Source organism: Manacus candei, unplaced genomic scaffold (genome assembly GCF_025592945.1).
Source record: "Manacus candei isolate 608988 ecotype Guabito, Panama unplaced genomic scaffold, ASM2559294v1 h1tg000010l, whole genome shotgun sequence".
Classification (NCBI taxonomy): Eukaryota; Metazoa; Chordata; class Aves; order Passeriformes; family Pipridae; genus Manacus; species Manacus candei.
Genome location: NW_026138058.1, coordinates 6,524,907 through 6,552,577, shown reverse-complemented (window position 1 = coordinate 6,552,577; position 27,671 = coordinate 6,524,907). Strand labels below are relative to the sequence as shown.

The window sequence follows — 27,671 nt, the reverse complement described above, 5'->3', positions numbered from 1 at the left end:
TAACAGGCAAAAGCAAGTAAGGTGTTAGATCTTTCCTTATTAAGATGGTTTGAATAGCTGTCATTTTGTTAGCATTTTTTTTCAGAAACGTATGTCTGCTGGCCTGCATAATATCACTGCAGATAAGGAACATGCATTTCCATATTCTCTCTGCAAAAGACTCACTGATAATGTATGACTGTAGATAACTTCTCTCTGGACTTGTGAGTTTGGCAAAGCATAGCAATCTCCTCACTCTCAGTGTTTGATTGTATAGTTAATCTGCATGGAAGCTCAACACATTGAACAAATTAAACAGGAAACCTGCAAAATATTATCACACAACTACACACTCGCAGCTGAAATTCCATGAGTGGTTGTTTTTATTTCCCTGTCTTTTCTTTTCCTAGGAAGGCGCAAAGCCTTTTGAGAGTCTGAGCACAGGAATGTATTAGGCATGCTTGCCAGTAGGCACATGTGCAGAGTTTGCTGTGCAAAATTGTGACCAACAGTTTGGTGAGTGGTAATAGAAGCCACAAGAATAACACCCATTGCCTTGGCTTCAGGCTTTCCTTTTTTTTTATTGCATAATGCTCAAGGCAGGGCAGTAATGCAAGACAAATTATATTATTTCCAAAAGCCTTCTCCCCTTGCACACGAGGCTGTTTACCATCCGCAGACCAGATTTTCTAAAGCCGTTGGTATAAAACATAAGCTATACTTTAAAAAGTATACTGCTCCTGCTTAGAAAACAAGCCCTGACCCCAAAGCCCCCAAAACCCTAACCAAAGAAATAAATAAAAACCCACGGTAAACAACATGATAAACAACAATAACAACCCCCCCAAAAAAACCTCTGTTGCTTCTGTTGGTTTTAATCCTCTTATTATTTTCCCAGGTAGCATTTGAATTCTGAACACTTTTCAAAATCTGGTTATTTCCTGCAAGCATGGTGAGTCTCTGTGCAGATTACATACATGATAAAACACTGCAGGTAATGCTAGGAGATAATCCCTAACAGGCAATTCTTCAAAATACCCGAGTAACCCAACAAGAGCTGAAGGATTGGAAAAACAAACAAATCATTTTGCTACGTAAATGGGAATTTCTGAACTATTTTGAAAATACGGCCAGATACATTTCAGCTTCTGGGTCTTGGTATTTGAATACATGTGTGTGTAGAAGAGCAGAAGGAAAAATGCAAACCTGACATGTGTCATGTAAAACCAAGATCCACAGAATATCACTCATCCTAGTGATGTTAAAAGGAAATTTTTACAGAAACTTTAGGTGTTGCAAAGGCCAAAAGAAAGGGGAATGCCAAAGGCATGGCTACCAACATGGTCAGGAGCCAAGAGAAAGAGCAACAGAGAGACATACAGCACTACAGCCATGTTCTTCAAACACTGGAGCAGCAAGGAACCAGCAAATGCCTCTACAAATCACAGTGACTACTCCCAAAAGCCAATCACAAAGCCAACTGCTACTCTGATTACCCTTACTGGGAACTGCCCTTCTCACTTTGGAGTCCGAACTCAGTGACCTCAACAGGTGTAGGTACCATCGTGCTGAAGTCTCACTTGGTCCTTTCAAAGTAATGGTGCACCAAGAACCACACAGATCTCTACCTAAAATATTTATCTGGGATGAGATGCTTTCAAATGCATGGTAGGTCGTGCCAGCCCTAGCCATGAAACTACTGTCTGATGTTGCACTGATTTTCTTTCTGTTCTCCCTGTCAGAAAACCAGTAAACCCCTCCAAGGAGAGTACCACAGGCCAACTCATAGCATAACCTTGGGAAGGCAGGATTTTCAACAGGACACTGAAAACGGACACAGGGAAGAAGTACCATGCAAATGGACCAGATCTCAATACTGACCCCTCCTCCACTCTACAAGTAAAAAGCACCTCCACTGGAGCCAGAAAAAGTATGGTAGTGACAAAACAGCATGTCTAGAAGCATCATGCCCACAAGAGAAAGCCTGAGAACACCCATTTATTCAGTGTAACATGATAATGACAGGCTGTCCAGCCTCCTGCAGACACTCAAGATATCAGTTTCTGAGCTTAGGCCTCCTCAGAGACAGGGAACTGTGTTCAAAGATAGCCAAATGCAGGTTTTGCAAGAGAAGCTGGTTGTGACCAAGTGTCTAACCTAAAGATTATGATTTAAAGGTCAACACTTAATTTATTTACTGATAATGGTGTCTGCAGGAACTCAGTGCCTGATAGCATTAAATACTCTCCTCTGATTCACAATGCTTCAGCTGACTCCAACTGGCTGCTTCCCTGCTTTGATGACCACTGTCAATGCAAAAACCTGATCATATGGAGTAAAAATGTGGGGATGGTGTAAAATAATTATAGCTGATATCCAGTAAGTGATTCAGGGACAGCAGCTCACAAAGTCAATACAAAAATCTGCAGATTTTACAAACCTAAGTGAATAAAGGTAGACTCCAGAGCCTTTATTTAAGCACTAAAATTAAGGTAATCCAATGTACAGAAATGCTGTGCAGGTTGAATCCCATGGACTTCAAGGGGACTTGCAAATACTCAGTAATTTTTATTTTTTTTTTATTTTTTTTTTTTTACATGAAGCCACTTTTGATTTAGGAGCTGAATTTCAGGACTGCAGATTGAAAATGTTTGCCTCAAGTTGTGTGCCTTGAAGTCAGATGAAAGGAGGAAGTGCAGCTTGCTGCATCTTTCTCTTGTTTGCTCTCCAGTACAGGAATGTTAAGCACTAATCTCTACTTTTGCTTGGAAAAAAAAGCCATTTAGTAAGTCACCAAACAGAGGCTAGTGCAGCTGATAGAACCACCTAAAAGCAAAGACTGCAACTGCTCTGTTAACTTGGCTGGGTCTCAGACTGTGCTGTACAGCCAGAGTTGTAAGGCTCACCAGGTCACTGGGCTGAGAGGCATGCAGAACTTAAAGTTTGGGGCTCAGCTGTGATACACGTGTAGCCACATTGGTGTGTCCTAAGGTCATCCTGGGAAAAAAATCCTCCAAAGAAGTCATATAATTTCAGAGGTTATTTCTTTGTGTTACTGATGAAAATCCAGTTCTCAGGCAACTCCCTTTTTTCTCTTTCTGGTAGAATTTACTTTTCTTAACAGCTTTAGAGCTTTAACCTTTCAATCCATGGGCTCAAAAGTGTTGCAGCCATCTCCTCCTCTCCCTCTCACATTTCATATTCTCTGGCACGCTCTTGTATTTGCCATCATCAGAAGAAAGAGATTTTTGCATGTCAAATCCTGTAAGCTTTTCAAATCCTATGCACTATCTTATATTTTGTAAATCCTATTTTCATCTCTGGTCTCAGTTGCTTCTCCACCCTCTCAGCATTTCTCCACCATGCTCTTTTCCTTCACAGTGTTCCAACAAAACTGGGATGTTCACATGCAAAGGACATGAACCATTGCTTTCCAGTGATCCCAGTCTTAGAGACCCAGTTTTTGCTCCTGGTTGATACAGTGTTTTCTTGGCTCTGTAGCATTTTCTGATTCTGCAATAATTCCACTCCACAAAGTGTACCACGCCAACAAATTACCCAAATAACATCAGACAAAGTTATAGTCACAGGGCTCACAGAAACTTCCCCAGAATAAAGATAATTCTCTATATTAAACAAGAAAATCCGAAGGACCTGCTGCCCATGTGGATGTCTTATTAAGAAATGATAAAATACAGGGAATAGGTAGGGCCACAACAGGTGAAATTCGGTGGAAATGGTGGTCAGAAGGCAATTCCCAGACTGTGGAATGAAGAGTACCTTAATAGATCACTGCCAGTAACCTCATCCTGCATGGGTTCACAGAGATAGAGTCACTGCTACCACCAATGAGCGTACATGAGTAATCTGAGTCTGGGGATATTACCACTGGAAAGAATAATTAGCATACAGGAAGACCTAAAATGGAATTCACCGAAACAACTGCCTCCCCAAAGACCCAAACAATCTCCCTCTCACAAAGTTCACAGAGAGGCCACCACTTCTGACAAATTAGATGTGAAAATTTCTGGACATCCCAGGGTAAAACTGGAAGTTTAGGAGGTTCATTTTTCCGCCAATGTTTCTCCCTGCAAAGAACCACTCATCCATGTTGAGATTTTAGGCTGGGAAGGTGGAAAACCTAAGCTGAAACCTGTCTGCTGGCTTGTTCGACACGAACAGAAAGAAAATCAAAACACAGGAGTGAATTTGGAAAAAGCAAGATTAATTGGAGCATCAAAAAAAAAGATGTTACTGTTGCATTACCGGCTGCATAAAATATTTACAGCAGTGTGAAGAATTTTGAAACTTTTAAGACATTGATTTGCTAATGCACAAGTCAAACTTAACACTGTGGGTACAGTTCTTCATTCGCCACTTTCCTTCCTCTCCTCTCATTTAAATTCTTTGTGGTCAGCTCTCCTAGCAATACTCCCTTTCTAGGATTCGTGTGGGTGTTTAGCACAGACTGTGGAAAGATGTAGGCCTACAGAAATATCTGAGTACTCAAAAACTTGCCTTGGAAGGCAAGGACAGTTCTTCCACTGCAACATCCAAGGTTTTCATTGTCATTTCCTTCTGGTGCTGATTACAGAGAGAGTAGAGCATTTGCCAGCTCCATCCCAGCTATATAACACCTGAAAACTCAACTTCCCGTGCCTCTGCCTTCCTTAATCTCCACAAGGAAGAAAGCGTTGAAGGTATTGGAGGTGCCTCCATCCCTGAGTTGATTTGAGAGATCACTGCTTTCCTTCCTGCATGCTAAGGGGAAAATCACATGGTCTGACAATGGCACAAGTGTGACACACCAACAGCAAAAGGATGTGCTGTTCCCCAGGGACATGGCACAACTAGTCCAGGTCACTTCACTTGATACAAGTGGCCGTCACTTGGAAAAGTCTGTTAGAGAAACATTTTTTTCTTTTTATTTATTTTTTTTTTCCCAGAAGGAGTGCAAACAGTTTAGCCAATGAGCCAGAAGCCTTTTGACTCATTTCAGGAACTGCAGATCTGGATACACCTGGGCATTGCACAAAAATCAGGAGCTCAAACCCAGCTCAGCAAAAATCTAAACATGGCTTTTAACATTATGGACCTGCACAGTATGTGGAGAGGATCTAATCACATACACTTCACTATAACATACATGAACTCCACATTTATACTGTGCAGCTATGGCAGAACAGAAAGGGAAACTGCAGTGAAAAGGAATTTATGCCACATCTGTTGTAAAATGCACAGGCTGTCTTCAGACAAACAAAAACTTCAACAAAATTCTTACGAATAAATAGTACTGAAAACTTGCAAACAGGAACAGCTTGAAGAAAGATATAATTAAAAGTATCTCTGTTGGCTAAATTATTGCACAAGATTAGACATCCTTTTAAAGGTCAACCTTCAAAAAATCCATAAGCACATGATCGGTAAAGCACACAGAAACGTGCCGTGGTCCAGCAATCACTGGAGGATTGGCAAGACAATTTATGAAACTCTGAAACGGTTTTGGGACTCTAGGCAGAAGTTAAAAAATTACGCAGGGAAAACTGCATGTCTTTTTAAAAGTGTATTCCAGATCAACCGTTAAGTGCTGGAATTGCATACCAGGAAACGTGCGTGAATGGTAACTAGTGGTCCACGCAGGAATGGAATCATCACACAAATACAGAAAAACTGTAAAACAGATCTCCAGGCCATCAAGTCCAGCCTGGCCCACAACAATCCAGCCCATGCTGCTGGGTCAAACTTTTGTCAAAATCCTTCAATGGCCTTAAAATCTAAGACTGTGTGAAAAAGACTAAAACATGCATCAAACAGTTAGTAAATATGTAGCATTCTGACCCTTGTGACTGTGGCCATCGGTAGGTACTGTCAGGGAAGAATTAAAGCTTTTATTGTAGGACATTCCCTACATGTATTCCTCATGTAGAAGCCATAGGTGAACCTTGTAGAGCTGCTCAAATATATGAAGGATAGTAAGCAATGTGCATAGTTTACCGAGTTTTATTCCCCAATCTAAACTCTGCATTAACAGAACAGAGACAATATGGTAAATTTTAGCTAAAAAGGAGTTCGAGAATAAATTCCATGTAAATTCTGAACAGACGGCCAGCAAAAAGAATAAAAACATAGTAAAACAAGTAAAACTCCCTTCCCCCACTTCTTCTTTTAAGCTTACAAATGGTTTTGGTGTCACAGTTTTGGATAAAATCACAGCCTGAAAATTGATTATATCAATTTTCCAGTATCCAGGGCTTTATTTGCTATACGATAAGAGTAGAAGGCCCAGCACAGTACTAAGGTAAAATTCAGGCCCTGTGAAAATGAAATGCTTTGTCATTGATTCGTTACAGCTAGACTTTCACCCCAGAAGATGGAGAAATGTGCTGTGGTCTTTCTGAGGGGGAAAAGTAGAGACCTTATCTATATCCAAATTTGCAGATATCCAATTAAAAAAATAAATCAATTTTATGTAAACCAATGCAAAGCTTCAGTGTGAACACATTTAAACCGATTTAAAGCTGATTTATGTTTAAACTCACATTAAAATCAATTCCTTAACAAATTAAGTTGAATCAATAAACTTCTGGATTAAATTAGTCCTAACAGGTATTTCTAGAGGCAATGCTCTGTCTGCTTGAATTGCATTGATTTAAGAAACCTGACTTTAATGGCAGTGACTTTGTGTGTTAACACTCGTATGTGTTAATATGCATTCATCATCCAGGATAGAAAGCCATCAACGTGATTATAAAGCTCAGCACAAAAGGACAAATCAGACCAATGTTCCATCCCTTTCCTAGCCTCCATTTTGTTTCATTTTCAAGGATGATAGCCTTGTGTACAACGGATTCATTTTGCTACCACTGAGCAGGAGATTTTTGCATACCATCCTCTCTGATTTGTCTGTTCCCTACAATTTCTATTAAAAGTTTCAGTTTGTTGTTATTCCTGTAACAGGAAACTTTTCCTTTGCCTTTACTTCTTATCCACCTCGGTCATGAATCACCTGCACTGTATACAGATAGCATCCAGCACAAAGTGTGCTTTTTTCCTGCTGAGAAATTGCTGAAGAGCACTAACAGAACAAATGCAAGCCAATCTGCAGCAAAGCTGTTTTCCCCACAGAGTCCCACCACACCTCAAGCCAGCTCTGTTGAGGTTTGGACAGCTGAGCTGCAAGGAAGGCAGCAATCTACATGGTCCTTACTACACCAACAGAATGAAAGGTCTCATATGAGAATACTCTGAGAGGTTAGAAAAAGCAAGAAGGTTCCCACCCAGTAGTGTTGGTGCCACACTGCAGCAGTCCAGTGGATTTCTTTACTTCTTGCAGAATCAGAAATAAAATAAGGTCTCCAGCCTCATCACATATGGCCACTGTACCTCTCTGAAGCTATCTGGAGCAAACAACTGCAAAATCTGTTAGAGGAGGTGCTGCTCCTTGTCAGGCACAGGAGGGATGCTTCCCCAGGCAGTGAGATGAGACTGAAGAATGAAACCGGAATCAAATCTCCCTTAGAGACCATCTGCATACTGTTCAGACTAATTCTTATACAGTGTCACTTTTTTCTTTGTTTAACTAGTCTTTAAAAAAAAAAAAAGAAAAAAAGCCTCCAACAATCAAAAAAAAAAAAAAGAAAAAAAGGAAAAAACCCACAAACCAGTCTTTCATAAACTGAACAAAACCATATTATCCTAAAAAGATGGTTTCATGTCAAGTTGCAATCTGGATTTTCATTGAAAATAGCATGTAACAGGCAGAATGCATAACTTTCTCCCCAACTGTGCTGAACTGTAGGGGGTTGCCAGTCATCTCTTTTGTCCAGATTTTCTAGAAGACATGAGAAAGAAACTCATATTACACAAATAAATTGGAGATAAAAGCTTGATCCTAAAAAGGTTTGGGAAAACAGGGGTTTACAATGGAAACTATTATGCACCCCCAGCAGCGGAACTGGCAGGTATATGAAGTTTCCTGTAAGATTCAGTCCTGCAAGGTGGCATGACTACAGGGCTGTCTCACAAGAAGCCCAGTGGCAGGCAGGGTTCACTCCCTAGTGATGTGCAAACGCTGAGTCTGCCATTTACCTAAAATAATGCATTCATACAATTTGGCTTTTCTATGATAATTTTTTTTACCTCTGGCTATTCTCTAGTGGATTGTTCCATTGCACATGAAGCAATGTGCGTATCTCTGCCTAGAAATGCCCATTTATTCTCTTTTGTCGTGGACTGGACAATGGTCTGAAGTCCATTGAGCAGACCAGGACTCTCTCTTGGGTCTCACAACACCGTGTTGTGTTTGAGTGTCACAACCGCCAAAATATTCCCTTATTAATTACAGTCTGGGGTCCTACCTACACACTGGAGAGAAGATACACCTCCAGGGAGATGCAGCAATACATGGGCTGAAAACTCCCATGATAAACAAAGAAAAGACACACCAAACTGCTTTCTGATGGACTGGAACTTGGTACAGTACACGAGTACAAGCATTCCAGTATTTCCTTCCACAAAATTTGTCCTACATTGCAAAGCACATAATAACAAAAGCTATTACAATGAAATCCATGAAGGACTGAGGGAGGAAGCCAAGAAAGAATCACAATAGTATCAGAAAGGAATGTTGGAAGAAGGAGCATAATGGATGAGTTCACTGCATCTGCTGAAATTTAATATCCTGAGTCCCCCTTCTGGCTGCAAAGGGAATTTTATATCGGAAGCAACCAAGCAGGACACCATTATTGCTAAGAGAAATCCAAACAATCAATACAGCAAAATGTTCTGTGGATGATAAGCATTCTGCTTTCAGAGTATTAACTCCTTCTAAATCGCTCTCTGGCTACTGGGAGATGTTGTAAAACACAACGTGGCTGAAAAACAATCATAAAAAGCAACAGTATAATTATACTGAATGTCTACTGTATTTTTCCATTTTAATAATTACATCTTGAAAGAATTTAAGGCGTGCTTTGGACTTTACAAGACGTTATATCCAGGGCTGATCTTTTTGCATACTCTCTATCCCATGAGCTTCATGAATTTCCAGTAGTACATGAACAGATCAAGGATTAAGGAAAAGCAGTATCAAAACAGTGTTTTCTTGGAGCCTCCAGAACAATAAAGTATTTGTGTTGGAGGAAGTGAGCACACACTCTGTGTTCAGAGGTTCTCACCAAGAGCTCTGCCATCGAGTTGGGTGTGCGTAGAGGATGCTCTAAATCCAGCAAAACACCAACAAAAGGATTGTCTCTGCTGGCAGTGCATGGGACCTCCATCTGTAACCTTCACAGACCTGTCTAGGGTTGACTGAATACACACCAAACCCAGCATATAATCATGGAAGTCCAAGATTCCATACCAAGAAAGGCAAATAGCTCCAGGGCCAGGTGCCCTCTTTCTTGCCTTATCTTCATCTAATCTTCCTGAGTAGTTAAAAAAACCACACAAACCAAAAAAAAAAAAGTGAAGTTTTTAATTTCTTGGTATTTATCAGTCCTTTTGAGATGGCATTGTTTTGATAGTACTAAGAGGTCTGACAGTTGTTAATCACCATGGATTGTTTCCCCAGTCTTAAACACAGTTTAAGTAATTAGAGGGAGAACTGACTTAAACAGGAGGTTTTAACCAGCCTTTTCCTTTCTACAACCCATTCTTTCTCCAGAAAAAGAAAAAAAAAAAAAGAGAGTAAGATTCTCACTGGTCGCTAACTCTTATTTGTAACTCTTATTTGCTAACTCTCGCTTGTAATTAAACATAGCTCTTATTCTCAATTTGATATCTTAGTTTTCCAAGCTCTGAGGACATGCTGTCTCCACCCTCCATTTGTTTAGACAGTTGCTTCACTGAATATATGCATAAACACCCTATAAATTCTTACATTTTTGATTTTACACTGGAAAATAATGTATTATCTGATATATTAGTTATCTCAGTGATTATTCTCCAGAGGGATAGATAAAGATCAAAATACAGAAAAATATAAGGACTTGCATTAGCTGAATATGCTAGACATATAGGAGAAAAGCAGAAGTGTTATTAAAATGTGTTTTGAATTCACAATCAACAGACTCACTAAACAAATAAGTACTAAGAGTGACTTTATGAGTGACATTTGACTATGGTCATGACGTCCACAAAAAAGGAGGGCACCTCAGTTTCAAGCATAGATTGGGAAGAAAAATATGTTTTTTTTCCTGTTTTAACTCTTATTCAGCAACATCACTACGAAAAAACTTAATCATCACATTGAATTAAATGAAAAACATTACAAAACCCCCTCATCAGCAAAGCAGATGCGTATAGCATTCAAAAAAGATCTCAGGCAAACAACATTTCTACACGTTTAACCTTCCATGTGGGGAAGCTAGTTCATAGGATGGGATGTGAATTTACAGAGCTTTGGTTATTTTGCACTCAGTCATCTCAGGCACTGAATTCATACAGGCTGGCGTGGCTTACTGCATTTTAAACCGGAGTATCACATTAGAAACCACTTACACAAATAGTCCTTCACCCACAATAATGAGTCCAAGTGAATCAGAGAGAGGTACAGAGAGTTATTCACATCTCACGGGCAGTTTAGCAGAACTCTTGTACTGGATCCCTTCTTATGAGGTGTGATGTGAAATACTGTAAAACTGGATGGCTAGGCAGGGAGTTGTCCATCAGGGTTAAAATTCAAGAAAATTGCTCTAAGGCAGGCACATGGGATGTGGGAGGACAGCAAAGCTCAGGAAGAAAAGACATCACCCTTAATAGAAGTCGCAGTAGACACGTGATGGGATAGCTGCACCGGGAGTGTTTGGAGTAGGAACAGCAAATAAAAGGAGAAAACCTCAGCAAAACTTGCAATCAGCATAGTTTTCTTCCCAAGCCTCAAGATTCATTTCTATCCACACTCAAACCCCATATCAAGACATGACAAGTGCTGTGTAATGCGACTACTCTACTCTCCCACATGTGCAAGGCATCCTAGGCAACAGGGTTCTCACCAGAGGTAAACTTGTGCATCTGGGTGAGGACTCGACTTTTGGCCATTTTCCTTGCAGACTGTTACTTGACCTTCAGCAACATTTTTGCACAACCCATCTTAAAGCACTCCTCTTCCACTCCTGACAGAAAGGGCTAGCCTGTACACCCCATGGTGAAGGGTCTAGACAAGTCCCTTTGCACCTCCCATGGCATATGAGTGTGGCACAGCACAGACTGACACACAGGGAAGCACAGGCAGGCAGGGGACTTGCACGAGCAATTAATGAGGATTCACTGCAGGTGTGCATTTTTCTTGGGTTAGTTAAATCCAACAAAACATTGAAGCGAACGTGTCCCTTCCAAATTTGGGGGTCTTTGGTGTAATTCACTCAGAATGGTTCATCTCTGAACAGGAGCCTTCGCTGCAGGCCTTCCCACAGTGGAACTCATTCGCTTTAAATGTTAATATTTTTGAGTGCCTTGCCTGGACCATCTGTAGGACTGATCACCCGGAGGGTCTGTGCAAAGCTGTAAATTCACAGTTTAGCCGACCAGTTTACTCTTGCAGACAGGTCGCTGGTCTGACACAAAAGCCCGATCAACTAAACCCACCCCACCCACCCCCCCTCCTTCCTTAAACGCTCGTTCGAAGTTCTGCTGTGGCAGAACATGACATACCGCACAGGTTCTGGCTCCCAGCTCTAAAATAATTAGTCTGGGGAAATTAAACCGGCGCTCTCTGCGCACCTGCGGCTGGCTGAGCTCCCCGGCCCGACCGCGCTGCCTCTCCCACACCACAGCCGTGACCGCGGCTCCCCGGGCTGCCCTGCCCAGGGTGCAGCCTCCCAAAAACCTGTCGGGGGTGGGTGGGGGGGGGTTGGTGCTGTTTCTCGTGACGCTGAATGGAACCACTGGTTTGGCAAAGAAGCTGCTCGTGAGGGTCTCTGCTTAGGAGATTTATGTTTTAAACAGGCAACAGCTAATATCAAGGGGGAACAGATACATTACCAGCAAGTCATTTCCAAGCAGCTAATAACTGTTTCCCTACCCACCAGATCCTAGGATGCATTTTCAGGTTTAAACATAACGTATACATTGTAAATAGCGGAAACATCTGGGGTTTATTATAACACCGCTCTGCTAGCCTTGGGCATTGTACAACTCCCGCGGGCTACGGTTCACCCTTGACCTGCCAAACACGATTACTCTACTCAGGCAACTTCCCCTGCTCCGCAGCTGCTTGCCTTCCCCTCCCCTCCCTACCGCTATCACTACAGCTACCATCCTAGAACAGCCAGTCAGAAACTTGGGTTGCTATGGTCACTGCGTGGAAACAGCGTGGCTGAAGGGGCGAAGAAAAGACGATGAGGATGGCCAGTGAAGCCACTTTGCTGAGAAGTCCGGAGGAAGTAGGGCTGCCCAACACCATCTGTACTGGCAATCTTTTTCCTTCCCCCCACAAAGCCACCTTCTTCTCTGTTCTACTCATCCCACCCTTGCTGCAGGTCTGCCATGCCTCTGTTTCCCCCTTTCCCAATCTCCAGTCTCCCACTAAGCCAAAAATGATCCTGTTCCTCTCCCCTACCCCTCCTGCAACCTTATCTCCCAAACAGGTCTTACTTCTCAGGCTCTCTGCTCTCACCCTCCTCCCTCCTTTTTTTGCCCTCCACCGAGGACCTCTCCCCATTCACTCATTTTCCACTGCTTGATGTTCAGCCCCACAAATCCCAGTTCTGTCCCTGCCCTGCTTTTCCACCAGTTCTCACCTCCCCTTCAACACGGTCCCAAGGTGACTTCTCCCTGCCTTTATGTAACAGCTCATGTGCAACCACAGCAGCACTGCAGGCTGGGTCTCTTGCTTCCCCTGGCTGGGGCTAGAGTCTCAGCCCAGGCTCATTCCCTAGCACAGGGAAGGCATTTTAGGGCTGTTAACACAAGAATAGACTGCAAAACTTCAGCTGAACCAACGCAGAGCGTGAATCTAAAGTGCTTCAGTTACGCTATGGTGGGGACACATCTTAAGAAATAGTGATCTTAGTTCTGTCTGGTCTAGAGCTAGGTTAAAAAATAATAACAACAACAAAAAAAAAAGGCTAAAAAAAGGGCAAATGGTGATGCAATGGCTTAATGTGTGCACTTTAAAAGCTCACTTGGATGAGCTTTCCAGGTGTCCCTGCATAAGCAGACCACTGACCACAGACTGTTGCTTTCTGTGCATGCACAAGCAGTGCCATTTTTGCCTCCAGCTGATTCTTCCTGCTCAATGCCTGAACAAGCGTGTAGGGGACCAGCGCTAAATGGTGCTGTTCAGAAACACAGCAGAAAGAAAACACAACCTGTGTTTCCAGCAGCCCTGTCTGCCGAGGAGCAGACCCAGCAGCCTCCCACACGAGTCACCACCAATTGCAGCCCTGCTTACAGCTTAGGGGAGGGTAACACCTCTCTCATGAACCTTCTGTTACAAGTAGCGTCCCTGAGAGGTAACAACCATTTCAGCAACAGCAAATATATTTGAAGGGTGCTACCAAAGCTTTTCTGCCGCCCCTCCTTGATTAAAGCCTACTGACTGATGCTACATCCACCCTGGCCCTGAGAGTTCAACTGCTGATTACAGCACGGGGACATTACTCCTATTCTATCCCTTCTCTGTAAAGTAAAGGTAAATTTATGAAAATGAATATCTGAAATGCATTGCCTTTTTAAAGTTTTATTACTCAGTAGCCTGGTAAAACCCTCTTAAGAAAAAAATGATATGCAGCATTGTCTTCTTATTTTTTTTTTTTATTTCTTAATTTGTGAAGTTCAATCTACTGATCAATTTAAACATCATCCTAGAATTATGCTATGGTAAAACAAATGCACATTTAGAGAATAAATGGAATTGATTCTCTTCTGGAGTAAAAGGCCTTACTAAATGAGGTATTTAAATATAACCTCCAATCCTTCTCTAAAGAAGCACCTGGTAATTCACTTTTTGGATCAAATTGCAACTCCAAAAAAACTTTATGACCTCATGTGGTCTTTCCACCCCCACATTCCTACCTAGAAACATTATATACAGCATGCTTCAGGCAAGAGCTGAGTTAGAATGCGGATGGTGGTTCTGGGGAAAGAGATGTAGCAGGTACAGGGCAGCAGCAGAGCACTGAAAACATAAGAAATAGGCAGCTGCATAAGGAAGGATGCCCTGAAATGCTGACATGTTCATTCCTGGTCAAGTGCATATCCTCCACTCTGGCTCGAAAGATCCCACACACCCAACATTTTCCCTTGTCAAACAGGCCCTCAAACCTGTTCTTCAGTCTGTCCTCAAGCATGTTTCAGCACACACAGAAATGACCATGCTAATCAGACAAAAAGCTGGACTAGCCTAGTACCCCATCTCCAGCTGCAGCTGTGTATGGGTGACAGGGAAAAGAAATAAAAAAAAAAGTAACCAGAAGTCATTGGCTGTGATGCCCTTGGCCATAGCAACGCCCTACAGGTCAGCAAGCTGCAGTGAAAGAAGGTACCCCTAGTTAGGTGAGATTCTTGGGAACCTTCGTGGCGTGAAGCAGATGCAAAAGCTGCCTGTTGCTCCTCTGATAGGACTTGGAAGTGGATGGGAACCCTGACAGGCTCCTCGTGGGATCTGGCTCTAGTGAGATGGGGCTTTACGCTGGAACAGCGATTACAAACTTCAGGCATTCTTACTGGACCCACATGTACCCTGCTGATGGTCAGGAGAGTAAACACTGGGAGAGTAATCCTGTCATGCTTTTTATCTTATCTAATCCCTGGTTTAGAGCCAGCAGTCACCATGGTTTTGTCAATGAAAACAGCCTCAAAATTAACTTCAGTTCTAAACACCTCAAGTTGTTCCTTATCCCTCAACTTTGAAGTGATTTATAGTTTTTTACCTGTGCCTGGGGTCTTTGGCATTGATCTGAAATGGACTGGATTTTGCCATGAAACTGACAGTGAGAAACATAATGAAACATGCCATGAAACAAGGCAATCCCAAGGCTGCTTGATATTTCTTTAATTTTTCAAGGCAGTTGTTAACTTTAACAACTACAGTTTTAAAAGAGAAGAAAATAAAAATCAAAGTGAATTCACTATTCTGGACATTTCCACAATTTCCTGCTGAACTATGGAGGGAAGGTTTCTGCTTTTCCATGAAGACCTTGTTTCCCCACACTATCAAGTGTGCATTTGTTCCCGTTTACAACATTAACACAGAATTAAAAGGTTATTTGGGAAAATGCACTGCTTTCTCATAGCAGCTTTCAGTTCTATTCTTTAAGGTCAGCAGTGTTTTCCGAATTTGTGCCATCCAGCTGTTGGTATATTTCACACGACCACTCTCCAAGGAGGTCTCTCCAGGAGCTCCAGCATTTTTATGGAGTCATGAGTTTAAAATGGCTTCGAAAAGAAGCCTTTTCTTTTCTTGACACTTCCTCAGTGGAGAAATTCTCTGATGCAATATAACTCTAGGAGGTCTTGAATACTTAAAATTAATTCCTCTTTTGCTGCAGTTGTGATGGACCAGAATGTATGTGTGTGCACAAGTCTGAATAGATGTTTGCACTGATGCTGCTCTAGCATGACTCAGGGAGGGAGGGAAGAGTTTGCCTTCTCTGGGTAGTTGAGAGTAGAATGAGAAACAGATATCACCTCAGTGATATAAACAGGGTAAGGTGAAAAAGATGCCAAAACACCTCCAAACATGCATGTACCTGATTTCACACATCAGCTGAGTTAGCCATTAACCTCAGCAGCAAACATTAGATATTTAATTATCTTTTTCTGCCTGTCATCTCTAGACTAGCAGACATGATACAGTGCGTTATATCAATTTATTCCAAACCCAGTTTTTGCAGGGCAGAAGTCCACTTGTTATTCTCAGTTTAAATAATTTGCAGTGTCATTAACTTCACTTTTGCTTGGCCCTTTTGGGACTTACCGAAGGACACCTGCCTAGAGTTTAAAATACACGGTTACCTGTGTAGGGTGAGAGAAGGGGAAACCTAGCCCTAGGCATGGTATCCTCTCTGCACACAGCCCCTAGAATGCTTAGGTAAGTGCTCAAGTTTAAGTCTGCAAATACTCCCAATGAGTATGTTCAGAGAGTTTCAATACACTCCTTACAGATCAACTTCCTTGTAAGTAAGCTGGAAGATCATTTTCTTTTCAGGGCCTAACTGTCAACAGGACAGAGTGATACACAGACATGGTAATCCCAGAACTGCCTCTAATGGGTGAAGGGATTGGATAGAAGTTGCTGGTGATTTTGAGCCAAATGCCCAGAGGAAGAAAAGTTGTCGTCACAGACTTGAGGGGTGAAAAAGGCACAAGCAAGACAAAGACAGGATGCTGTGTGTAGCAAAATCACATATGCAGTAGAGAGGGGACCTTAGCTCATAGACAGAACAGTGGACCCAACCCCTCCTACCCATTACATGTCCTCCTGCCATTTCATCTCATTGTCCTACTGTTTCCCTCTTGGTGGTGCCATAGAGGATCTTCAAGCAAGCTCACTGTGGCAGCCAGCACTCAGCACAGCTTATCACTGCAGACAGGTCTGGCCTGTTGGCAGTCAAAAGGGAAACAGACACCAAGGCCTTAAACTACAGCCCCTGGACTGAAGGAGAGCTATACAGCCCTAGTAGCTTACTTCAGCTTTGATGGCACTTGCATTCAAATTCAACTTGAGGTAAAATCATGGAAGCCTAGAGTGAACCATGAGAAGCATTTAAAAATCCACCCTGAGACCAAGCCACCCTCAGCCACCTCTGGTGCCCCGGGAATCTCCCTATAGCACCTCCCCTCAGGAGGAAGCGATGTCACTGGCAGCAGCTGTGCAGTTAATTCCATACAGTTAAAACAAAATGCCTATATGAAACTACTCCTCTCTGAAGAGCTCTTAGAAATTATATCCCCTCCCTTGCTCTTTTTTTTGGAGAACAGCAAAGGTGGCATCCCCGTAACACCAAGCTCTGACTTCATCCTACTGTTAGGTACAACTCATACTGCAGCCAAAGATCTGGCTTGCCTGGAACCTGCCTGGAAAAACTGGGGGTAGCCTCATTACTGCCATCAGCTTCAGTCAGGTGTGAGCTGGAGAAGGGACGAGAGCAGACAGCATTTTGGGGATGGAAGCAAGAACACTGGCCGCTGAGACCAGTGGGTTTTGACATTTATGGAACAGAAGAGAGCCTCAAGAGAGACTTTGTAGCTTGGATGAGTAATGCTCATTTTGTGGTAGGAGGATCCCTACAAAGAGGCTCCTCACCCAGGTGGTCTTCACTGTAAGAGTGAGGACAGAATGGGATGAGAGACACCCTCACTCACAGACGGAAGAAATAAGCAAGGAATAGTAATGCCAAATATCCTTGAAACTGTCCTTTTAACTCAGGACCATTATCTATTTTAAATCCCTCACTCTGACCTTATTTCAAGATCCTCCCTGCTCTCCTTTCAGACTGTTGCTCTGTAATAGTTTCCCAATTTCTGACCTTGCTGGCACTTCATACAGTCAGGAAAGCCCATGTTCAACACCAGTTTCACACTAGCTGACAGTCAGTTTCTGTTTTCCTCAGTTCATCTGATCATCCAGCGCTTACACTTAGCCTTTTGCACATTTGCAGTACCTTCTTACATGCCGTGAACAACATGCTTAGTTAAAAATCTTATGTAAATCAAAGGGTACCAACATAAAAAAGATGAAGCCAGGACTCCTGGAATCTATGACATTAAGTCTGGCAATAATTTGCTCGGAAGGTTGGTCAGACTAGAAGCCTCTAACACAAAAAACCCCTCGCCCAATAATTTCTGCATTCATCCCACAGCTTTTTGAACTATAGTGTATCTTTCAAAAATTATGGCAATCCTCCTCTCAGATGCCATGAGTAACAGAAATCTTCCACACATCCAAGCAAGTTCTTCCTCTGCATAACTACCTTCACTTTCAAAAGCAGTACATTTTAACTAACACCACAAGTGCACTGGCAGTTGCATTCATCCTCTAGAGCTTGACAGAGGCACTTTATACCTCTGCATTTCCAGTCCACCCTTTCCAAGAACAGGTCCAACTAGGAGCTCCCATGTTTTGGGTTCACTTTTCAAAAGCTTAAGTAACTTCTCCTACAGCAGCTTCTCTTGAGATGATCAGGACACTCTTGTAAAGGGGGTATTGGTCACTGCAGAAGGGCACAAACAAGAAGGAAGCACAAGTTGCCCTAGTACATCAGTTTTTACAGGTCATAGTATTCCCAATGGAATGGGGAAGCTCTGCATGGGAAGTTCCTCTTCTGTTCTTGCAATGGGTCATGCTGCCCTTGGAAGCAGCCTGAGTGAAAATTTTTTCTAATACAGTCTTCTCTCTTAAGGTCTCTCAAATCCTACCAGTGACTCTCCCTGAACATGCAAGCCTGACACAGTGACACAATTGACATCTTCTCTGATGCCCTTCATCGCTGCATCCTCCCTGTGGAAACAGCTCCTGCCATAGATGTGGCTGCATAGTACCAGTGGGACAGCAATGTGCATGCTAGCTAAAAAAACATCCCATCTTTCTATCTCCCCTGCAGTAGACATATCAAGAATGCACACTGTCCTCCAGGAAACCCATTTTCACAAAGGGAAAGGAATCTTTTTACACACCATAAGACAAAAAAAAAGGGGGACAAGTGACAGGTTTGTGATACCTACATATTATTCTTATTACATATTATTCTTATCTCTAGAATGGCCACATGTCAGAAGACGTGGTAGTCTGAAGAAAGAGATTACACTGAGAGTCAGGAGACTTTGGTTTCTGTGCTGAGTTCAGACTGTGATCTGTTGTGACCTTGGACATGCAAAGACTGTAGGCTGATAGGCAATAGGAGCTTGCTGTCAGACCGAGGTTGTTCCACAGAGGGCAGTTTGAAGGATATTGATTTCAGCAAGAGCTCGAGGACTATGATGATACAAACAATATCAAACTATTTGGCGCAATTCAAGACTACATGCAAAAAATGTATTCACAAAATAACAGGGCCTGTTTCATTTACTGGCATCCGTTCCAAACATAATGCAACAACACAGAGCAGTTTTCAGTGCTGTTTCACATACAGGTGCAATACATTGACAGAATAGCACCTTTTTATTCTTGTTTAAACGCAGTGGACTTCCCCAAAGAAAAACTGAAGAGTCTGTCACTGTGGAAGCCAACGATCCCACTAAAACATCACATCTGCACACACACACACACACACAGAAGATGTCCCAATACTGGATTTAAAATTTAACTCTTCTGGCAGTAATGGCAGTGGTAGCAACCTCTATCACCTCTGCAACTGGATGTTACTAGGGACTCTGTTTAGTCATATCAAGTATGCATTCATGCTTCTGTAACTGTGTTGAAAGGGATTAACCATTACCCATAGAACATGGCATGTGGCTGACTCAAGGGTGAAACGAAAGCTATTAACGCTGGAGAAAGACACTGAGCAAGGCTCAGCCTGAGTCCATGTCAGAATGCCAAGCCCAAACTGCCTGACCTGGATTCCCCCTGCTTACAGAGGTGGAAGGACCATCAGCTCATAAAACCTGAGAGATGCACAGAGAGAATGAGGAAAGACTCCCAAGTGACCTGTCACAAATGGATTAACTTCTCCCTCTTCCTCCCTCACCTGTGAAGCCTGTGGACTTGGTTGTCAGAGCTAGGAGTCAAATGGCCCATAGTGAACAAACTACATAACACGGTCAATTTCCCCCCAAATCTAATGCTCCCACAGAAAATTCCACAACCAGAAATGCAAAACCAGATACAAGTAGTAATCTGCGTGCAAATACAAAACTAGCAGTTACTCCAGGCAGGAGGTTATGTTAAAGATCTCTATCAGTCCCTTGTGAAATATCTTGCCTTACCTTCCTTCCATTGTTTTTGTTCTTCATTAACAGAAATAGAGTAGATGGGATAGACAGGGAGGAGAGGGGAAAAAGAAGGCAAAGGATGGAGGGACAAGAGGGCAGAAAGAAGGATGGAGTAAAGAAGGGAGGGAGAAAGAAAAGGATGGACGAAGAAAAGGACAAAAAGGCACAAAAGGAAGACAGTGGGACACATGACTGGAAAGGAGGAAGGGAGGAAAGAAGGGAGGAAGACAAAGAAAGAAAGCAGAAAGGAAGAGAAGAAGAAAGGGGTGGAGGGAGTGTGGGAGGAAAGGACGAAGCGAGAGAATGAAGGAAAAGAGAAGAAAAGCATGCTCATGAACATCCCTGTGACCTCGCACTGGATGGTTTCATACTCTGATCTCATGACATCAGAGTAGAGTGTTTTCCAGGACTTAAGTCTACCAGTTTACCTGCACATCCACTGAGCTACAACATAACAACAGCCTTAACAACCCCAACTTGATTTTCAGGAGGCTGCCTTCCAAGTCGGCACCCTCACATCTTCTCATACCGGCGAAGCACCCACGGAGCCAAAGGGCTGAAGAACACCCCGATAAACCTTCCATACGGCTCGGCACAAAGCCCCGCAGCCCCGGGGGCAGGGTCGGCGGGCACCCCACGGTCCCCCCGCTCCCGCGGGCACAGCGCGCTCCCGCCGCTCCCCCTCGCGGCCGCCGCCGGCACCGGCACGGGCACCCCTCCCACGGCCCTCTTCCCGTCAGGTCACCGGCGGGTACGTTCCCCTTTCGCTATTAGTTCGACTGTTTTCGTTATTTTTAAAGCAGCGCTTCCACGGGCGCCTCCGCCTCTCCACTCCGTTGTGCATCCCTGGCACCGCCGCCGTGACTCTTCCCGTGCGAGTCTGCCGCTGTAGATTTCCTAGGGCGGGAACAAGATCCCGTCCCCGCGCCGAACCCACGACTCCGGGCACTTGAGGGAGCAACTGAGGGTTAACTGAAACACCTCAAGCACATTCAAGCAGCTCTTTGCACAACTAGCATGACTCATACAAAATACTGACACTTGGTTTGTTTTCTTGTATCATAACGGAACACGATAAACTATCAGTGCTGTTAAAGCCACATTCACTCTTGTTACTTTTGGAATGTTAGCAAAACACTGATTTGGTAGGAATTCATAGCATTTCCAGATCCTGACACGCTGTGACACAATTGTTCTTTGCTGTTTTGCTTTTGGTTATAACTACCTGTCTCGAAGGACTGTCAGATGCTTACAGATAGGGTGTAGGGGAAGGGAGATGCTTGGAAGAAAGTTTTCCACAGCTCTGCACTTAGCTCGCCTTGCTTCGAGAATAACAAATTGCCACTTAGTTGCCTAAAGTAGAACGTGTTGTCAAAGATGCTCAGGAGCTTCTCTTGTGATTTTTGTGGCTAGGCATTCACAAACTGAGCATCTAAAAAGTTTTTGTGCAAACCCCGTGACTTTGACTCAATAGAGGAGATTAAAAGTGAGCTGCTCCAAATAGTGAGGGTTGAAGTCTCCTGAAATATCAGCTGCATAGGATCTTTTTTTTTTTTTTTTAACTTACGAGTGATGTTTTAAACTATCTCAGTCCACCTTTTTTTCCTTCTTTTTCAGTTACTGCCTTTCTAGAAATCCGAGAAGACAAACTCAGATTTAAATCAGCTCACAAGTTTTGCCACATTTTAAAATCCTTGCACATCTTAGCAGATCTTGTCATTTCTGCACCAAACAAAAAAATTTTGTTCATCCTTCCCCAGCTATCAATATTTGCACAAAGTTCAGTACAGTTTCTGGATTTATTTCACAGCGGGAATATCTTTCTGTACACATGAAGGATTTGCTGGACAGTTGTACTGGTATGTCCTCACAATTCTGTTTGCATTCCCATGGCTGCAGTCAAGTAGTACTTGTAGTGTTAAGTCAAAAAAGTTTGAATGGTGACTAATCTTATTTATTAAAAAAAACCATGAACACATTCACATGCTTTTTGAAGGATTCACTCTCAAAAATGTTCTGAAGATTGTGTGAAATGTTTGGAGCATTTAGGTATTGCACACAGGTAAAGGGACTTTCCTCCCCCAAAAAAGTACGTGCATACCAGCAGCACGCAAATTTTTGTCCTGGAAAAACCAGAAGTTGTTACTCCTTATAAGCAGTAGTTTTCCTCTAGAAGTGGACAGGTTTTACCAGATATCACAGCTTTCATTCCATCTCCAAGGCTCTTGTCTTCAATTAATGCAAAATATTGATTCATCTTCTGATATCTCTTTATGAATATTGAGTATCAATTTAAACTTAGCAATCCTCAGACTGAGCTTTAATCTTCCCAACCAATCCCTGACATGAAACTTGGTTTACAACATGCTCAAAACAGTTTCTTCCTCAGAAAACCAAGCCTGCTACCAGGGCACACTCAAAGGTTCTGTTCAGTCACACTCATCTCATCTGAACTTTGTGCTGTTTATTCGGTCAAGTAGTCTCAAAGCTCTGGCATTTTATCTAATTCTAAATTAAACTTCTCAAAGGAGGTATTTATTTTCTATGTCAATGTCTGCAACCTCTCTTCTCTGGGCTCAGTAAGTGCAGATGTGTTCAGGACAACGCTGCTGAGGTTACCTCACTGAAATGGTGATTGAGACCCATCTTTGAGGCTCTTCCCTCTTCCCTCATGAACTGCGTTTCTGCACCAGATTGTTATGGAGCCTTGCTCTTCCTACCACTGCTACTGAACTAGAGAGTGGTTGACATAACCCAAGGCCAGAGTTTGCTGCTCTGACAGCACTGTCAGTGTTTGCCCACAATCAAGGTTTTTTCCTCAGAAACGTTTGACATCTTCTCACACTTTGTCCTTTCAAGCCCAGCAACCTCTCTCTCATCTTCTCTGCTAAGCAGAACCACCTGAAAACTCACATTCCCCAGGGTGTCTGGAAACACTTGACAAAGAGGCTGGGCAGCTGATGTGCTGTTACACCACCTCAGTGGTGTACCAGGAGGAATTTTTCCAGGGCTGATTCCTTTCTCTCACTTCAGTAGCCCCACCTTATGCAGTGGGCCCAGTCCAAGTCTCCCTGCTTGTGCTTTAACAACACCCTAAGTCAGGAGCAGTGCCTCTGTGAGGGGAAGAGTGCCACCCAACCTCAGCTTTCCTGCATTAGGTTTCCCTGCCCAGGCTGGATGTATTTTCAGTGTGCTGGCAATGCCCTAGGAAGCCCTGCTGGCAGATTTGTTGAGCCTGTCTGCGTACTCAGTCAGCATAGCAGTTTGGTGATACGACTTGGAGAAAAACTATGACCTTCTCTCCACTTATAATACTGTCTCCTCAGCTTTCCACCCCCTGTATTTATCATGGTCCAGAGTTCCCTGCTGAAGGAAGGTACGATCACTCTGCTCTTGACACAAGCCTGACAGAATCAGTTTGTTTGAGACAACTTATAGCAAGTGGAGGTAAATGTTCTTCTGTGTCATTTTAGTGACAAAGAAACCATAGCAATATGGACCTCCCCAAACTTCTGTAACAGAGCCCAGACTTCACCTGCCAATGGAAAACACTAAGATTTTTTTTGGTGTTACCACTGTACAGGTGAGCAGAGCAGGCCAAAGCCACTTCATCTTTTCTTCCAATAACTAACTTCTTTCTCCAGTGGCAGTTCTGGAGTTCCCAAGAGAGTTGTGACAGAATATAGTAAAGAAACATTTTCTCATACACTTTTTTCCACAGATAATAAAGCTGATTCTCAGCCTGTTGACAAGTTACCAATAAGACAATTATTTCGGACCCAGGATTGAAATATGTATGATGTACTTTGACAGCCATAAGCAGACTAAGTTGAGAGAAGCTATGATCGGAAAAAACAGCACTAAGAAAAAACTGAACACCTGCTGCTGATTTCTGTGCTAGTGCCAGATCTTAAAACTGAGGATTATCTGCAAATCACTGCTTTTTGTAAGGGAGACCATAAGTAGATTCAAGCTACTCACAGAGAAGAATACAACAGAGGGTACAAATCCTGACATAATTCAATTAAAGGAAGCAGGTAACTAAAAAGCAAAACTGTTTCATGGCCTCTCAGACTGCACGTTCTAAACACACTAACTGATTATCAGGTATGACTGCAAAACTATTAGTGAAAAGGAGAAATTGTTGTCCCATAAAAGTCAGAAGGCTTTCATATTGTCCTTACTAAGTTTGTATAAGTAATAATTCAAGCTCTAATATGCTTGAACAGAGAGAATAAAAGTCCATTACATGAAATGCAAAGCTGTTCTCTTGCTATATCTTACATTAACCAATCTTTCTCTTCTGAAATATCAGCTCTTGTTTTAAATACCCCTCAGACCAGAAAATACCCTTAAGTAACAGGTGAGATAAAATCTATGTCACACTGCCAGTGTGACATTATCTGATTGTGAGTCAAGTGTACAGTGATGGGTTATGCTGCATTTCATTCTCCCATTAGACAGACTACACGGATCAGCTACACATGGGAACTATCCTGCCACATACACTCATCTTGGAAGGGATGGGATTTTAATTACATAAGATAGAAGAATGCTCAGTTCTTGCCCACACAGGAAACATTTGACTAGTAATGTCAGGTATGGATGAAGGCGGTACTCTTTCATACCTGTGAAAACATACTGGTGCCTTGGAGAACAGAGGTAAGGATTTGCCAGGAAAGTGGATTATTTCTGGTTCAAAAACTGACATATTTTGGCTTAGTAAGGAACTTTACCTTCTGGAGTTTTAGCAAATCTTAGGAGCTGGCATGATGTGAATCCTGCCTTGATGAACCTCAATCTACACTTGCCACCCTTCAGATTTTCAGATAAAACACTCATCCATGGCAGACATGACCAGACCACCAGAAGTGGGCATCAAACACACTTAGATACCTAAACTTTAGGTGACGTTTATTTGTGTGGATCATCTTAACTGTTATTCTAGCTCCCCTCATCAGAGAAAAAGACAAAGTTCTCCAAAATCTCTGCCTAGTTCAGAGTCAACATGGTTGGATTACTCAAAGACTGTCTTCTGTTTCACAACTCCTTTCACTACTTCCTCAGCAGCCTGCTCCACTGGAAAAAGAAAACTGTCTGCAGAGCCGGGAAAAGAAAGTTTTCCTTCAAAAATGGGATAAGATGCCACGGTACTCTGAGGTGCCCAGTGGGAAAATATATGTCTCCTTGACAGACTTTTCCTGTCACAAATTGTCCAACTTGTTACTGTCTTCCTGTTTTCTGTCAACCAAAAACATAAACAAAAAAACCCCAACACTTCGAATAGCCCAGCTGTCACAGATACGTTTGCCAGAGGTTTTAATGTTCCAAGAGGAGGTTAGTTTTAGCAGGAGATACTTACAATGCTTGTATAATGTAACAGCAAGCAGCATTATAAAAACCAGGGGAAAGAAAAAAAGGTCAAACAAAGTGTCTCTAGCTTGGCATAACAAGGGAAACCTCCCCTGCTGTACCCGAAACTCGTTTATACCCAGTGCTGAGCAGAGGCTGGGTGAACTGTGTCTCCAAACAACATAAAAAAGACGATACATTGGGCAGTGCTAGTTTGTAAAGATTATTAGCCCAAAGGGATACCTTCAGCTCTGAATCACATGCATCCTCCCTGAGGGCTGATGGTTGAAGTCTAGACCAGCATCATATTGGTCACGATGCACTAAGCAAAATTAATATAGGTATATTTAGAAAGTTTTACCCTAGTGGGCTTTCTATTAATTTATCTATATAGGTAAAAAACCCAAAGGGAAAAAAAACCCAGACCCAAACTAGAAAATTGACTGCTTTTCGTATGCTTCTTTTAAAACATTTGTCTCCAAACAAGACGGAATTCAAAGAAGCTGGTAAACTAAACAGTAACTGCAGCTATACATTGCTTTTGCAAAAAGCTCAGTGTATCTGTAGATACCACTAGACTTTCTGACAAAGTAGGTGGCATAAAACAAGCTCTCTAGGAAAAGCATCATGAGCTCATATGTGTTTGTACAGCACCAGGAGTCTTGATCTTGACTGGAGCATTCAGCTGACAGAAATAAGTAACTATGATGAGTGGGGCAGCCTGCTCAGCTGTGACCCTTCCTTTGGGTCCTGCTCCTGGACACCTACAGAACACGAGCCATCAGTGGCATGAATCCTTGTGCTTAATACTGGGGAGGCACAAGAGAAGCAACACGTGCTGCTAAGAGAGCGAAATGTCCTCTCTGATCACCCCCGAGTAATACCTGCAAGTTTAGACAAAATACCCCGCATGAAAGTTTGTCATCTGTTCAACTAAGCCAACTGATTTCTGGGGAAAGGAAGGGACAGAAAACCTGTTTTGTAATAGGAGAGATAGCCTCACGCCCTCCAAAAAATGAAGGGCTGAAAAAAAAAAAAAAAAAAAAAAAGAAGAAAGCGACAGCTGACTGAGAGCCTCGCAGGGTTTCGGGGCCCGTGGGAGGGAAGGAGGACAGCAAGACCGAACTGCGGTCGGACAGCCGAGGCACTCCAGGCAGCGCCGCTGCCCGCGCCGCTCCACGGGGCCGGGAGCTGGGCGAGCACCCGCCCCGGGGCGCGGAGGGTCCGCCGGGCGGGGCGGGCAGGCGGCGGGGGCCGGGAATGTGCCCGCTACGTGCGGGACCGGGAAGGGCGCGGAGGCTCCGCGCGGGGCTCCCACCGCACCTGCCGACGGGCTTACCTGTGGCGGACCCGGGCGCCTCGCCCTCCTCCGGCGGAGCGGGCTTCTTGCCTTTCCTCCCCTTCCTGCCGTTGCCGGCTTTTTTCTTCTCGGCCATCCCGGCTCCGGCCGGCACCGCGCTCCCCGTTGCCTCCGCCATCCCCGCGGTCGCCCCCTCCGCCGCCACGGCCGACGCTGTCGGCTCCCGGAGCGCCCGAGGCTCCAGCATCGCTCGTGCCTGCCGCCTGAGACTTGGAGCCGCGAGTTCCTTGGAAGTTTTTGGAAACTCCTCTCCGGGCCTTTTTTTTTTTCCTTCACCCCCCCCCCCCCCCCCCTCCTTCTCCACCCCCTTTTTTTTTTTTTTTTCTTTTTCGTTTTTCTTTTCCCTTTCCTTTCTTTCCTAATAATAAAAATAAACTCCAGCCCACGTACACACCCCCTCGGCACACGCCTTACTAACGCCCGCCCCGGGCACCGCTCGCTTGCTCTCGGGAGGAGCCTCCACGGCCCCAGGGCGCTGGGCGGCCCCGGCCCCGGCCCCGGGGAGGGCGCAGGCACCGCGGCCCCGGCGGGCCGGGGCGGGGCAAGGGCCGGGCAGGGCAGGACGGGGCGGTGTCGCAGCCTGGTGCCGCCCCGCAGCTCGGCAGAGCGGGGCACAGCGTGCGGGAGCGCCTCGGGGACAGGCGCGGGCGCTCTCCCGGGGGCCACGGGTGGCCGCAGAGAGGGGTCGGAGAAAGCGAGAGGCGTCTGCGGCGCTCCTCGGGGTGCTCGCACCCTGCCGCTTGGGCACCTGCTTAAAGCTGCGGCTCCCTCTTAACCCGCGAGGTTACCGGCGGCGGGGGATGCTCACGGGGACGGGGGGTTTGCAAGACTAACGTGCGCTCCCCCACCTGGTGCTTTGCAAGGGGGTCCTGCCCCCGGGGAGGTCGCACTGTTCTCGGTGTGGGTCCATTTCTACTTCGGTGACTTCTCACGGGGCTGATCCCACAACCACCAGTTCTCACAACCGAGAGTGTCGGTCAGGTAGAGCTTGGCTGCAGCCCATGGATGAAGCTTCACCCAATACAGCCGTACTCGAGACAGCTGTAAAGTAACTGGTAGCAGTGTAAATGCACCAAACTGAACTTCACCATCATCTGGAGAACTT

General features: G+C 44.0%; 1 protein-coding gene across 6 annotated transcripts in view; it reads right to left on the bottom strand.

The window, feature by feature from the left end:
- The window catches only part of NRG1 (neuregulin 1), a 451,521-nt gene that overhangs the window by 156,538 nt on the left and 267,312 nt on the right, over nt 1-27,671 (bottom strand). For 4 of the 6 annotated variants that reach the window (XM_051777555.1, XM_051777557.1, XM_051777558.1 and 1 more), the window contains exon 1: nt 26,546-26,651. The exons of the other annotated variants lie outside the window; for them this stretch is intronic. In XM_051777555.1, the coding sequence (XP_051633515.1) occupies nt 26,546-26,642 (97 nt within the window). In that variant the 5' untranslated portion in view covers nt 26,643-26,651. Of the gene's footprint in view, nt 1-26,545; nt 26,652-27,671 lie in introns of those variants that run through there. 6 annotated transcript variants of the gene reach the window in all.